The 14,918-nt window shown below is 48.9% G+C and overlaps 1 protein-coding gene across 1 annotated transcript in view; it reads left to right on the forward strand.

The window, feature by feature from the left end:
* ZAP70 (zeta chain of T cell receptor associated protein kinase 70) overlaps window positions 1–13,132 on the forward strand; it is a 216,483-nt gene extending 203,351 nt beyond the window's left edge. Inside the window, exon 13 of the mRNA XM_075337827.1 lies at window positions 12,762–13,132. Coding sequence (XP_075193942.1) covers window positions 12,762–12,879 — 118 coding nt within the window. The 3' untranslated portion in view covers window positions 12,880–13,132. The remainder of the gene's footprint in view (window positions 1–12,761) is intronic.
* Window positions 13,133–14,918: the final 1,786 nt, after the last annotated feature.

Genomic DNA, 14,918 nt, shown 5'->3' on the forward strand with positions numbered 1-14,918 from the left:
GGTACAGGTGCGCGTTTTGCACAAACTATTATATAACGCACAAGTCTAGTGTATAATACACGTCAGTCAGCAGTGTCTGATAGTGTCAGACTTCTCAGTAATTGTCGCTCCTAAAAACCAGTTAGGTTCTTATTGCGTCCGTGCTTGCATTTAAAAACAGCACGTGTGTGGCAGTCGGTGGCAGGGTACAGGTGCGCGTTTTGCACAAACTATTATATAACGCACAAGTCTAGTGTATAATACACGTCAGTCAGCAGTGTCTGATAGTGTCAGACTTCTCAGTAATTGTCGCTCCTAAAAACCAGTTAGGTTCTTATTGCGTCTGTGGTTGCATTTAAAAACAGCACGTGTGTGGCAGTCGGTGGCAGGGTACAGGTGCGCGTTTTGCACAAACTATTATATAACGCACAAGTCTAGTGTATAATACACGTCAGTCAGCAGTGTCTGTTAGTGTCAGACTTCTCAGTAATTGTCGCTCCTAAAAACCAGTTAGGTTCTTATTGCGTCCGTGCTTGCATTTAAAAACAGCACGTGTGTGGCAGTCGGTGGCAGGGTACAGGTGCGCGTTTTGCACAAACTATTATATAACGCACAAGTCTAGTGTATAATACACGTCAGTCAGCAGTGTCTGATAGTGTCAGACTTCTCAGTAATTGTCGCTCCTAAAAACCAGTTAGGTTCTTATTGCGTCCGTGGTTGCATTTAAAAACAGCACGTGTGTGGCAGTCGGTGGCAGCGTACAGGTGCGCGTTTTGCACAAACTATTATATAACGCACAAGTCTAGTGTATAATACACGTCAGTCAGCAGTGTCTGATAGTGTCAGACTTCTCAGTAATTGTCGCTCCTAAAAACCAGTTAGGTTCTTATTGCGTCCGTGCTTGCATTTAAAAACAGCACGTGTGTGGCAGTCGGTGGCAGGGTACAGGTGCGCGTTTTGCACAAACTATTATATAACGCACAAGTCTAGTGTATAATAATACACGTCAGTCAGCAGTGTCTGATAGTGTCAGACTTCTCAGTAATTGTCGCTCCTAAAAACCAGTTAGGTTCTTATTGCGTCCGTGCTTGCATTTAAAAACAGCACGTGTGTGGCAGTCGGTGGCAGGGTACAGGTGCGCGTTTTGCACAAACTATTATATAACGCACAAGTCTAGTGTATAATAATACACGTCAGTCAGCAGTGTCTGATAGTGTCAGACTTCTCAGTAATTGTCGCTCCTAAAAACCAGTTAGGTTCTTATTGCGTCCGTGCTTGCATTTAAAAACAGCACGTGTGTGGCAGTCGGTGGCAGGGTACAGGTGCGCGTTTTGCACAAACTATTATATAACGCACAAGTCTAGTGTATAATAATACACGTCAGTCAGCAGTGTCTGATAGTGTCAGACTTCTCAGTAATTGTCGCTCCTAAAAACCAGTTAGGTTCTTATTGCGTCCGTGCTTGCATTTAAAAACAGCACGTGTGTGGCAGTCGGTGGCAGGGTACAGGTGCGCGTTTTGCACAAACTATTATATAACGCACAAGTCTAGTGTATAATAATACACGTCAGTCAGCAGTGTCTGATAGTGTCAGACTTCTCAGTAATTGTCGCTCCTAAAAACCAGTTAGGTTCTTATTGGGTCCGTGCTTGCATTTAAAAACAGCACGTGTGTGGCAGTCGGTGGCAGGGTACAGGTGCGCGTTTTGCACAAACTATTATATAACGCACAAGTCTAGTGTATAATAATACACGTCAGTCAGCAGTGTCTGATAGTGTCAGACTTCTCAGTAATTGTCACTCCTAAAAACCAGTTAGGTTCTTATTGCGTCCGTGCTTGCATTTAAAAACAGCACGTGTGTGGCAGTCGGTGGCAGGGTACAGGTGCGCGTTTTGCACAAACTATTATATAACGCACAAGTCTAGTGTATAATAATACACGTCAGTCAGCAGTGTCTGATAGTGTCAGACTTCTCAGTAATTGTCGCTCCTAAAAACCAGTTAGGTTCTTATTGCGTCCGTGCTTGCATTTAAAAACAGCACGTGTGTGGCAGTCGGTGGCAGGGTACAGGTGCGCGTTTTGCACAAACTATTATATAACGCACAAGTCTAGTGTATAATAATACACGTCAGTCAGCAGTGTCTGATAGTGTCAGACTTCTCAGTAATTGTCGCTCCTAAAAACCAGTTAGGTTCTTATTGCGTCCGTGCTTGCATTTAAAAACAGCACGTGTGTGGCAGTCGGTGGCAGGGTACAGGTGTGCGTTTTGCACAAACTATTATATAACGCACAAGTCTAGTGTATAATAATACACGTCAGTCAGCAGTGTCTGATAGTGTCAGACTTCTCAGTAATTGTCGCTCCTAAAAACCAGTTAGGTTCTTATTGCGTCCGTGCTTGCATTTAAAAACAGCACGTGTGTGGCAGTCGGTGGCAGGGTACAGGTGCGCGTTTTGCACAAACTATTATATAACGCACAAGTCTAGTGTATAATACACGTCAGTCAGCAGTGTCTGATAGTGTCAGACTTCTCAGTAATTGTCGCTCCTAAAAACCAGTTAGGTTCTTATTGCGTCCGTGCTTGCATTTAAAAACAGCACGTGTGTGGCAGTCGGTGGCAGGGTACAGGTGCGCGTTTTGCACAAACTATTATATAACGCACAAGTCTAGTGTATAATACACGTCAGTCAGCAGTGTCTGTTAGTGTCAGACTTCTCAGTAATTGTCGCTCCTAAAAACCAGTTAGGTTCTTATTGCGTCCGTGCTTGCATTTAAAAACAGCACGTGTGTGGCAGTCGGTGGCAGGGTACAGGTGCGCGTTTTGCACAAACTATTATATAACGCACAAGTCTAGTGTATAATACACGTCAGTCAGCAGTGTCTGATAGTGTCAGACTTCTCAGTAATTGTCGCTCCTAAAAACCAGTTAGGTTCTTATTGCGTCCGTGCTTGCATTTAAAAACAGCACGTGTGTGGCAGTCGGTGGCAGGGTACAGGTGCGCGTTTTGCACAAACTATTATATAACGCACAAGTCTAGTGTATAATACACGTCAGTCAGCAGTGTCTGATAGTGTCAGACTTCTCAGTAATTGTCGCTCCTAAAAACCAGTTAGGTTCTTATTGCGTCTGTGGTTGCATTTAAAAACAGCACGTGTGTGGCAGTCGGTGGCAGCGTACAGGTGCGCGTTTTGCACAAACTATTATATAACGCACAAGTCTAGTGTATAATACACGTCAGTCAGCAGTGTCTGATAGTGTCAGACTTCTCAGTAATTGTCGCTCCTAAAAACCAGTTAGGTTCTTATTGCGTCCGTGGTTGCATTTAAAAACAGCACGTGTGTGGCAGTCGGTGGCAGCGTACAGGTGCGCGTTTTGCACAAACTATTATATAACGCACAAGTCTAGTGTATAATACACGTCAGTCAGCAGTGTCTGAAAGTGTCAGACTTCTCAGTAATTGTCGCTCCTAAAAACCAGTTAGGTTCTTATTGCGTCCGTGCTTGCATTTAAAAACAGCACGTGTGTGGCAGTCGGTGGCAGGGTACAGGTGCGCGTTTTGCACAAACTATTATATAACGCACAAGTCTAGTGTATAATACACGTCAGTCAGCAGTGTCTGATAGTGTCAGACTTCTCAGTAATTGTCGCTCCTAAAAACCAGTTAGGTTCTTATTGCGTCCGTGCTTGCATTTAAAAACAGCACGTGTGTGGCAGTCGGTGGCAGCGTACAGGTGCGCGTTTTGCACAAACTATTATATAACGCACAAGTCTAGTGTATAATACACGTCAGTCAGCAGTGTCTGATAGTGTCAGACTTCTCAGTAATTGTCGCTCCTAAAAACCAGTTAGGTTCTTATTGCGTCCGTGCTTGCATTTAAAAACAGCATGTGTGTGGCAGTCGGTGGCAGCGTCAGGCTCCATATTGTCCCTGGATACAGACGTGCATGATGGCCTGTAAACATGAAGTGCCCATTGTAAGGAAGTGGGTCTATTGTAGTATAGCCCTTAGGCAGGGCAGCCAAAAATTGGGAGGCTCCACATTGTCCCTGGATAGAGATGTGCATGAGGGCCTCAAAACATTGTTCCCATTGCAAAGGAGCGGGTCTCCTGTCGTTGTAATGCCCATTCAGAAAGAATGGGCGAAAAAATTTACCACTGGGGGTATACCTGAAACAACGGCTTAACTATTGTAACGGTCACCATGATGGCGCATGAGGAGAAGGAGGAGCAGTCCAGCGAGTAGCCAAAGTCCAGAAGTGTGTTACCATGGGTGAGTGGAGGTACATGGCAAATTCCCGTTACAAACTTTAAATTCCGCTGTAATTTGCTGTTGGTGTGTGTGGTGAAGTCTGGCCAAATCCAACCCTTGTTCATCTTGATCAGAGTCAGCCTGTCAGCATTTACAGTTGACAGGCGGGTGCGTTTATCTGTAATGATTCCACCTGCGGCACTAAAAACACGCTCTGACAAAACGCTAGCGGCAGGGCAGGCCAGGACTTCCAAGGCGTAGAGAGCCAATTCATGCCACGTGTCCAGCTTGGATACACATTAATTGTAAGGCACAGAGGAATGTCGGAGTACAGTTGTTTGATCTGCAAGGTACTCCTTGAGCATCTGGGCAAACTTAGGATTTCTTGTGGCACTACCCCTCACCTCAGGGGCTGTGGTATGTGAGGGGCTGAGAAAACTGTCCCACATCTTAAAGACTGTTCCCCTACCTCTGGCGGATTGGACTTGTGCCCCTCTCGGCTGTACGCCTTGGTTGTCCACTGATTCCTGACCTATGCCGCTAGCGTTTTGTGAGGGGAATGCTTTGCCTACTTCCGTGACTATGGCCTTCTGGAACTGCTGCATTTTGCCTGACCTCTCCGCCTCGGGAATAAGAGACATAAAGTTCTCCTTTTAGCGTGGGTCTAACAGTGTTACCAACCAGTAATGATTGTCGGCCAAGATGTTCTTAACGCGAGGGTCACGAGACAGGCAGCTTACCATAAAGTCAGCCATGTGTGCCAGACTCTTAACAGCCATCACTTCAGTATCCTGACCAACACGATGACTGAACATGCTGTCCTCCTCCTCCTCCTCCTCATCATCTACCCTGTCCTCTGCTCAGCCACGCTGAACCGAGGATATGACTGCATGTCATATCCTCAATTTGGCCAGAGAGTTGCTCCATGTCTTCATCCTCCTCCTCGTCATAGTCCTCCACTGCACGTTGTGATGAGACGAGGCTGGGCTGTGTGTTATCATCACCCACACCCACTACTGTTTCTTGCTCAAACTCATCGCGCTCCGCCTGCAATGCATCATGGTTGTTTTTTGAGCAGAGACCATTTTAGAAGGCAGAGAAGCGGTATGGTGACGCTAATAATGTCGTCATCGCCGCTCACCATCTTGGTGGAGTCCTCAAAGTTTTGGCGGATGGTGCATAGGTCGGACATCCATCTCCACTCCTCAGGTGTTATGTGTGGAGTTTGACCCATTTCCCGACGGCTTAGGTGATGCAGGTACTCAACAACTGCCCTCTTCTGCTCACATATCCTGACCAACTTGTGCAGAGTTGAATTCCAACGCGTGGGGACATCACACACCAGTCTGTGTGCCGGAAGATGCAAACGGCGTCTTAAGCCGGCAAGGCCGGCTGAAGCAGTAGGTGACTTTCGAAAATGTGCAGACAGGCGGCGAACTTTTACCAGCAGATCAGACAGCTCAGAGTATGACTTTAGAAACCGCTGAACCACGAGGTTGAGCACATGGGCCACGCATGGAACATGTGTCAGCTGGCCTCGCCTCAAAGCCGCCACCAGGTTCCGGCCATTGTCACACACGACCTTTCCTGGCTTTAGGTTCAGAGTTGTGAGCCAGTGATCTGCCTGCTGTTTCAGAGCTGTCCACACCTCTTCTGCATTGTGGGGTTTGTCACCTATGCAGATTAGCTTCAGCACTGCCTGTTGCCGCTTCGCCGAGGCAGTGCTGCAGTGCTTCTGTGTCGCCCTGGACAAGCCAGGGGCCACAGAGCACAACACTTAAACACCCCACACTCCCTGCAGGCATATCATAGTCAAAACACAAAATCCTTGTTGCCTTCCCCAGGGGCTGTTGTCCACACCAGGGTGTGGAGCCAGGCGGTTGGTCTCCACCCACCGAGGAGGAGGGAAAACACAGGCAGTGAGAGTTAAGCTAAGGAAGTGGAAGGAGGAAAGTAGTAGAGAGGAGAAAAGTGACAGCAAAGAGCCTGAAGTTGGTCCGGGTGTGTGGCCCGGACAGGACAGCAAGGTTGGCAGGATGTGGTGACCGTCTGCAGTGGAGGCCGATTGGAGTCTGCCGTAAGGACCGTGGACGGTGGTGACCCGGCCGTACCGGACCGGTATACAAAGAGAAGCCAGCACCATTGGCAGAGGACTTTCGGATCCCGGCAAGGCTTGGTGTCGCCGTGAATTTGACAAATCCGTTAGTGAAGGGAACCTCAGGGTTTCCAAACAGCCAAGTCCAGATAGAAGGCAACCGTACAACCGTGAAGGGGAGACACAGCCACCGCCAAGAGCAACCGTCTCCCAGGGCCAGCGCCTGTGGGCAAAAGGGGCTCCTCCGGCCCATATCCAGGTCGGGGAGCGGGTTACCGTTGGGAAACCATCACTACCAACACTTAACTTAGGTGCAGGGAGAGACAGTCATCACTAACCTGCAGGGAGGAACAACCGCAGCCGTCCCAGTGACCCGTCCATCCAGCCACTTGTTTTACCGTGAACTGTGTCATCATCATTGGGCTGAGTGAGTACCTCCGTGCCGTGCGGCACAGCGCTGCCCCTGCGACCCTGCACCTCATCAGGCCCCGCAACCCGCCTGTCATCCATGTCTACCCCATCACCAGGCCCCGGGACAACCAACCCCCCTACCCACGGAGTGGAGAAATAACAACAAAGCTGCTCCCTGTCACAGGCTCCCGGGATCCCCGTCCAGAGCAGCGGTGGTGTCCACACAATCACCACAACCGTGGGTGGCGTCACGGACAATATCCCCAAAACCCAAACCACCCCTTTTCACTCACGGGCGAGTAGCGCCGCTCGAGTCCCCGTGATCCGGCCATCGCTCGAGCCAACGAGCAGCAGCAGCCGTAGAGCAGCGTCAGCCGGACCCGAGCAGTGGGAGAGCACACCGTCCCCTCCTCCGCCCGCGACACTTCCAGCTTGGGACTGGTGTGGAGGGTAAAGTGGATCAGGATGCGAAAGAGGAGGAGGAGGCTGAGGAGCATGACATTCCGGAGCTGTAGAGTGTGTGTGAAACCCTGACTGAGGTAGGGCCTGCAAAACTTGGTGTGTGAAGGACGTGTTCCGTCCCTCGCTCAGACTGGGTCCCAGCTTGCACAATATTAACCCAGTGTGACGTCAACGAGATGTAGCGGCTTTGCCCACATGCACTTGTCCACGTGTCTGTGGTTAGGTGGACTTTGGCTGAAACAGCGTTGTTCAGGGCACGTGTGATGTTTTGTGACACGTGGTTATGCAATGCGGGGACGGCACACCGGGAGAAATAGTGGCGGCTGTGGACCGAGTAACGTGGGACAGCTGCCACCATCAGGTCGCGGAATGCTTCTGTCTCAATCAGCCTAAAAGGCAACATTTCCAGCGCAAGCAGTCGCGAAATGTTAGCATTTAGAACTGTGGCATGTGGGGTGTTGGCAGTGTATTTGCGCCTGCGTTCAAAGGTTTGCTGAATGGATAACTGAACGCTGCGCTGGGACAAGGACGTGCTTGATGATGGTGTTCTTTCTACGTAGGCAACTGCAGGTGCAGGAGTGGAGGAGGCTTGTTCGCAGGCAGCATGGACAGGGGATTGGCTCGCATGCACAACCAGCGAAGACGTAGCAGTGACATCAGCAAGCCCTGCTCCTCGACTCTGTTGTACTTCCCACAAAGTCGGGTGCTTGGCTGACATGTGCCTGATCATGCTGGTGGTGGTCAGGCTGCTAGTTTTGGTACCCCTGCTGATGCTGGCATGGCAGGTGTTGCAAATGGCCTTTTTAGAATCATCTGGAGCCAACTTAAAAAACTGCCAGTGTCAGAGTTCCGGGTTTTCCAGTTTTCTTTTGAAAGAGCTTGCCCTTTGTTAACATGGAGTTTTCTGTTCTGTTGCCCTACTTCCTGTCCATCTGTTTAAAAGCCGCCCCTAAAGCTTAGTCCAGTGCCTGAGTATACTGCTTCCTGTGTGCTCCTGCCCTGCTGCTTTTGGTTCCTGATTGTTATTCGGATCCTCTTGGAAAACAACCGACACCGACTCTGGACTTCATCTGGTATCATCTAGCTGTGCCCGGACTCCGTTTGCCGTCTTTGGTCGGCACTTCTGCCCGGTTCCTTCCGTTTAATACCACTCTGGACTCACATCACGTACGGACATTTTTGGACTTACCTATTGCCCTTTTGTGTCCCGGCTGCTGCGCATTTAGGGCTTCTGGGGTGATTGCCAGACAGTCCCTGTATAGGGGTTCGCTCTTGGTGGTCTCCCTGGGGGAGTCCGGTGCGCGGTCCCGGGAATTCCCTTTCGCTCCGTCCCTGGAAGGTATTTCCTGTATTTATGTTCTACTGTGTTTTTGTTCCGTTTATGTACATATTTGCTGGTTGCATATTATAAACGTCTTGCACCAAGAACTCGTCTCTGGTTGTCATTGCCCTAACGCAATCGAAATCCTCAATACATACAATAGTATTACAGCCAGACTCGGGAAGACCTAACATTTGTACAGGCACCTTGTTTCGTGTTGTTCCGGGGAACAGTTGCCTGACGTCTGCCTGGGGCCACCACTCTGCTTCTTACTGCCTGTTGTGATGCTACGCCTCCCTCCCCCTGTGCACTGCTGTCCTCGCTCTGCATATCCTCCTGCCAGGTTGGGTCAGTTACTGGATCATCCACCACGTCGTCTTCCTCTTCCGCACCCTGCTCCTCCTCCTGACTTCCTGACAATTGTGTCTCATCATCGTCCACCCCTTGTTGAGACACGTTGCCAACTTCGTGAGAACGTGGCTGCTCAAATATTTGGGCATCTGTACATACAATCTCGTCATGGCCCACTTCAACAGGAGCTGGCGAGAGGCCAGAATTTGTGAATGGAAACGTGAACGAACAGCTCTTCCGAGTGTCCAAGTGTGGGATCAGTAATGTCCGTGGACGTGTACTCGGCCTGGTGGTAGGAAGGAGGATCAGGTTCTGAAATGTGCGGTGCAGTATCACGGCTACTGACACTTGACCGTGTGGAAGACAGAGTGTTTGTGGTGGTGCCAATCTGACTGGAAGCATTATCCGCTATCCAACTAACAACCTGTTGACACTGGTCTTGGTTCAAGAGCGGTGTACTGCTGCGGTCCCCAAGAATTTGGGACAGGACGTGCGAGCGACTAGATGTGGCCCTTTGTTGCGGCGAAATTAGAGCTTGCACACAACCTCGGTCTCTGCCTGCACCACCATCACGTCCACTTCCTTGTTCGTTGACAACGCCCTTGCGCATTTTGCAATGCTGTGCTGATGTGTATTCACTAGACTTGTGCGTTATATCCATGTTTTTGCAAAACTCACACAAATGCAGCGGAAAGCTGCCACCAACAGGCACACACGTGCGGTTTTTAAATGCAAGCACGGAGGCACTAAGAACCTAACAGGTCTCTATCCAGGGACAACGTGGAGCCTCCCAATTTTTGGCTGCCCTGCCTAAGGGCTATACTATAATACACCCACTTCCTTACAATGGGCACTTCAGGTTTACAGGCCCTCATGCACGTCTCTATCCAGGGACAATGTGGAGCCTCCCAATTTTTGGCTGCCCTGCCTAAGGGCTATACTATAATACACCAACTTCCTTACAATGGGCACTTCAGGTTTACAGGCCCTCATGCACGTCTCTATCCAAGGACAACGTGGAGCCTCCCAATTTTTGGCTGCCCTGCCTAAGGGCTATACTATAATACACCCACTTCCTTACAATGGGCACTTCAGGTTTACAGGCCCTCATGCACGTCTCTATCCAGGGACAACGTGGAGCCTCCCAATTTTTGGCTGCCCTGCCTAAGGGCTATACTACAATAGACCCACTTCCTTACAATGGGCACTTCAGGTTTACAGGCCCTCATGCACGTCTCTATCCAGGGACAACGTGGAGCCTCCCAATTTTTGGCTGCCCTGCCTAAGGGCTATACTACAATAGACCCACTTCCTTACAATGGGCACTTCAGGTTTACAGGCCCTCATGCACGTCTCTATCCAGGGACAGCGTGGAGCCTCCCAATTTTTGGCTGCCCTGCCTAAGGGCTATACTATAATACACCCACTTCCTTACAATGGGCACTTCAGGTTTACAGGCCCTCATGCACGTCTCTATCCAGGGACAACGTGGAGCCTCCCAATTTTTGGCTGCCCTGCCTAAGGGCTATACTATAATACACCCACTTCCTTACAATGGGCACTTCAGGTTTACAGGCCCTCATGCACGTCTCTATCCAGGGACAACGTGGAGCCTCCCAATTTTTGGCTGCCCTGCCTAAGGGCTATACTACAATAGACCCACTTCCTTACAATGGGCACTTCAGGTTTACAGGCCCTCATGCACGTCTCTATCCAGGGACAACGTGGAGCCTCCCAATTTTTGGCTGCCCTGCCTAAGGGCTATACTACAATAGACCCACTTCCTTACAATGGGCACTTCAGGTTTACAGGCCCTCATGCACGTCTCTATCCAGGGACAATGTGGAGCCTCCCAATTTTTGGCTGCCCTGCCTAAGGGCTATACTATAATACACCCACTTCCTTACAATGGGCACTTCAGGTTTACAGGCCCTCATGCACGTCTCTATCCAGGGACAACGTGGAGCCTCCCAATTTTTGGCTGCCCTGCCTAAGGGCTATACTATAATACACCCACTTCCTTACAATGGGCACTTCAGGTTTACAGGCCCTCATGCACGTCTCTATCCAGGGACAACGTGGAGCCTCCCAATTTTTGGCTGCCCTGCCTAAGGGCTATACTACAATAGACCCACTTCCTTACAATGGGCACTTCAGGTTTACAGGCCCTCATGCACGTCTCTATCCAGGGACAACGTGGAGCCTCCCAATTTTTGGCTGCCCTGCCTAAGGGCTATACTATAATACACCCACTTCCTTACAATGGGCACTTCAGGTTTACAGGCCCTCATGCACGTCTCTATCCAGGGACAACGTGGAGCCTCCCAATTTTTGGCTGCCCTGCCTAAGGGTTATACTATAATACACCCACTTCCTTACAATGGGCACTTCAGGTTTACAGGCCCTCATGCACGTCTCTATCCAGGGACAACGTGGAGCCTCCCAATTTTTGGCTGCCCTGCCTAAGGGCTATACTATAATACACCCACTTCCTTACAATGGGCACTTCAGGTTTACAGGCCCTCATGCACGTCTCTATCCAGGGACAACGTGGAGCCTCCCAATTTTTGGCTGCCCTGCCTAAGGGCTATACTATAATACACCCACTTCCTTACAATGGGCACTTCAGGTTTACAGGCCCTCATGCACGTCTCTATCCAGGGACAACGTGGAGCCTCCCAATTTTTGGCTGCCCTGCCTAAGGGCTATACTATAATACACCCACTTCCTTACAATGGGCACTTCAGGTTTACAGGCCATCATGCACGTCTCTATCCAGGGACAACGTGGAGCCTCCCAATTTTTGGCTGCCCTGCCTAAGGGCTATACTACAATAGACCCACTTCCTTACAATGGGCACTTCAGGTTTACAGGCCATCATGCACGTCTCTATCCAGGGACAACGTGGAGCCTCCCAATTTTTGGCTGCCCTGCCTAAGGGCTATACTACAATAGACCCACTTCCTTACAATGGGCACTTCAGGTTTACAGGCCCTCATGCACGTCTCTATCCAGGGACAATGTGGAGCCTCCCAATTTTTGGCTGCCCTGCCTAAGGGCTATACTATAATACACCCACTTCCTGACAATGGACACTTAATGTTTTGAGGCCCTCATGCACGTCTGTATGCAGGGGCATTGGTGAACCTCACAATTTTGGACTGCCCTGGCAAAGGAAAATACTACAAAGACTCACTTCCTCAAAATGGGCACATTAGACTAAAGAGGCCTTCATGTACGTCTCTTCTCAGGGACATCGGAGTGCCACACAATGTTTTCACGTAAAATCTTTCATGTATTAATCTCAAAAAGTAACATACACCAGCTCTATCTCACTATTGGGTATGTGCCCTTAACATTTCCGCCATGAAAAATCATTTTGGGGTCATTTTGGAAGGTTTTCTGGTGAGTCCGTAAAAATGGCGTAAAACGCGGACAAAATTGTTCACAGCTGTGACTTTTCAGTGATAAATGCTTCAAGGGGTCTTCCCCATGCTGTTGCCATGTCATTCGAGCACTCTTCTGAGACTTTTGTGACATTTTTAGGGTTTCTCCATGCTGCCGGGGGGTCATTTCACAAAAATACTCGGGTCTCCCATAGGATAACATTGGGCTCGTTGCTCGGGCCGAGTACACGAGTATCTTGGGAGGCTCGGCCCGAGCTTCGAGCACCCGAGCTTTTTAGTACTCGCTCATCACTATTAATCACTAATCATAAGCATTGATGAAAATATACGTTGAGAATTCATTCTTTGATAAGATTCACTCCATAAATAGGGACTGTTTGGAAAAAAAAAAAACAAGGCTAACATATTTTTTTTCATACAGTGCCATAATTCTATTCAATGCAACAATGTTCAAAAACAATTTTTTTTTGTCGTTTGTTTAATAGGATGGAAGATCGCCCAAGTTTTGAGAATGTGGAGTCTCGTATGAGAATTTATTATTACAGTGTTGCTGACAAGACTGAAGAGGCAGCTGCAGCTGAGGTCAAAGAAAAGAAAGCATGAAGGAACAGCGTGATTCATCATATTGAAACAGATTTCAGTAGTCTACTTTTCTCAGAAATATTGCTACCTGAGAACATGACCATTGAAAAATAATGACTAGTGACGACTATGTTCCATTATCAACATAAATACCATAATTGGAACTGCAACTTTTTTCTTATTATTATTATCAGTATTAGTAGCAGTGCATGTTTCCTAATAAAATATATTGAAATTACAAACTATTTTAAATAGTTCTTTGTTACTTGACCATGGGAACCAAAAGTTATTATTACCTTATTAATAAAATGTAATGTAATTGTGTAATACTGTATAATGTGTTTTTTTTCATAAATAACTGATAATGGAGTGCTAAACTGCTATTAAGTTTTTTTTTCTTTAAATACATCTTTTTCAAAACCAGATGTATTTGTAGGCAGAATAGGTCTGTGCCTATGGTGGCCACTTGGAAAACCAGATAGAATACATGTAAAGGGCATGCAAAACTTAAAGGGAATCTGTCACTAGAATCAATCCTCCTATGTTGTCTCTTTGGATATCTAGGTTATCTAGGAAAGTTGAAGAAAATGATACCTTGATAACTCTGATCCGATGTTTAATTCCAGAGAAATACATGTTTTTTCTTACATGTAAACGTTAAGATCTATAGGCAGGAGATAGTTCTCCCGGAGAATCTTCTCGGCTTATGGTGTCTGGTATTGGCACATCTAGAGACTGGAATCAGGCGTGTAAGGGCAAGGAGAATCAGGGATGATCATGATTATGTTGTGTGGAGGAGAAGACCTGTGTTATGGTTGCTGTGGCTCTGGAGACTATGTCCGGATTTCTTGCTACTGCACATGTGCAAGCGCTGGAGACTAAGGGCGGCTTTGCACACTACGACATCGCAGGTGCGATGTCGGTGGGGTCAAATTGAAAGTGCCGCACATCCGGCATCGCATGCGATATCGTAGTGTGTAAAGCCTTGATGATACGATTAACGAGCGCAAAATCGTCGTAATCGTATCATCGTTGCAGCGTCGGCGTAATCCATAATTACGCTGACGCGACGGTCCGATGTTGTTCCTCGTTCCTGCGGCAGCACACATCGCTGTGTGTGAAGCCGCAGGAGCGAGGAACATCTCCTATCAGCGTCACCGCGGCTTCCGTAGGATATGCGGAAGGAAGGAGGTGGGCAGGATGTTTACATCCTGCTCATCTCCGCCCCTCCGCCGCTATTGGCTGCCTGCCGTGTGACGTCGCTATGACGCCGCACGACCCGCCCACTTAGGAAGGAGGCGGGACGCCGGCCAGAGCAACGGTTGCAGGGCGGGTGAGTGCGTGTGAAGCTGGCGTAGCGATAATTTTCGCTACGCCAGCTATCACACGATATCGTACCTGCGACGGGGGCGGGCACTATCGCGTGCGACATCGCAGCATCGGCCTGCGATGTCGCAACGTGCAAAGCCCGCCTAAGTCCTATCTTGGAGCCATTGCACATGTGCGGGTGACATCATCGCTGACACGAGGTCACATGTCTCTGACACCTTCTAAGCTGATTGGCCTCTGGTCATGTGCTTGTGACACGTGGTCACATGTCTCTGACACCTTCCATGCCGATTGGTCGCTGGTAATGTGCTTCTGACGCTTTGCTCGGTGATAGGCCAGTGTGACGTCATTGCTGTCATTCTGGCAGCGGATTGGCTCTGGTGTCCTCCATCTTGGATGAGGCACAGAGTCTATATAAGACCCTGACGCACGCTGCCCGGCGCTCAGTCCTCTTGGTTCATGCATGAGGGTAGACGCCCTGTTCATGTCCCTCTAGGCATCTCTCTGTCTATGTTAGGTGAGCGCTACCGGCAGGGTAGCATTCTTATACCTTACAGCTTCGGCTGCAGTCCGTATCCTTACCTCTTAGTGGAGCGGACATAGGCAGGTGCCTGAGGCACATGGTCCGGCTGGGCCTTGTGATTCTACTCGTAGGTGGACGTTGCCGCTAGGGTAACGTTCCTTATACTGCGTCTGGCAGTTGTTCGTATCCTTGCACACTAGGGGAGCGA

The sequence above is a fragment of the Anomaloglossus baeobatrachus genome, chromosome 1 (assembly GCF_048569485.1).
Source record: "Anomaloglossus baeobatrachus isolate aAnoBae1 chromosome 1, aAnoBae1.hap1, whole genome shotgun sequence".
NCBI classification, from domain to species: domain Eukaryota; kingdom Metazoa; phylum Chordata; class Amphibia; order Anura; family Aromobatidae; genus Anomaloglossus; species Anomaloglossus baeobatrachus.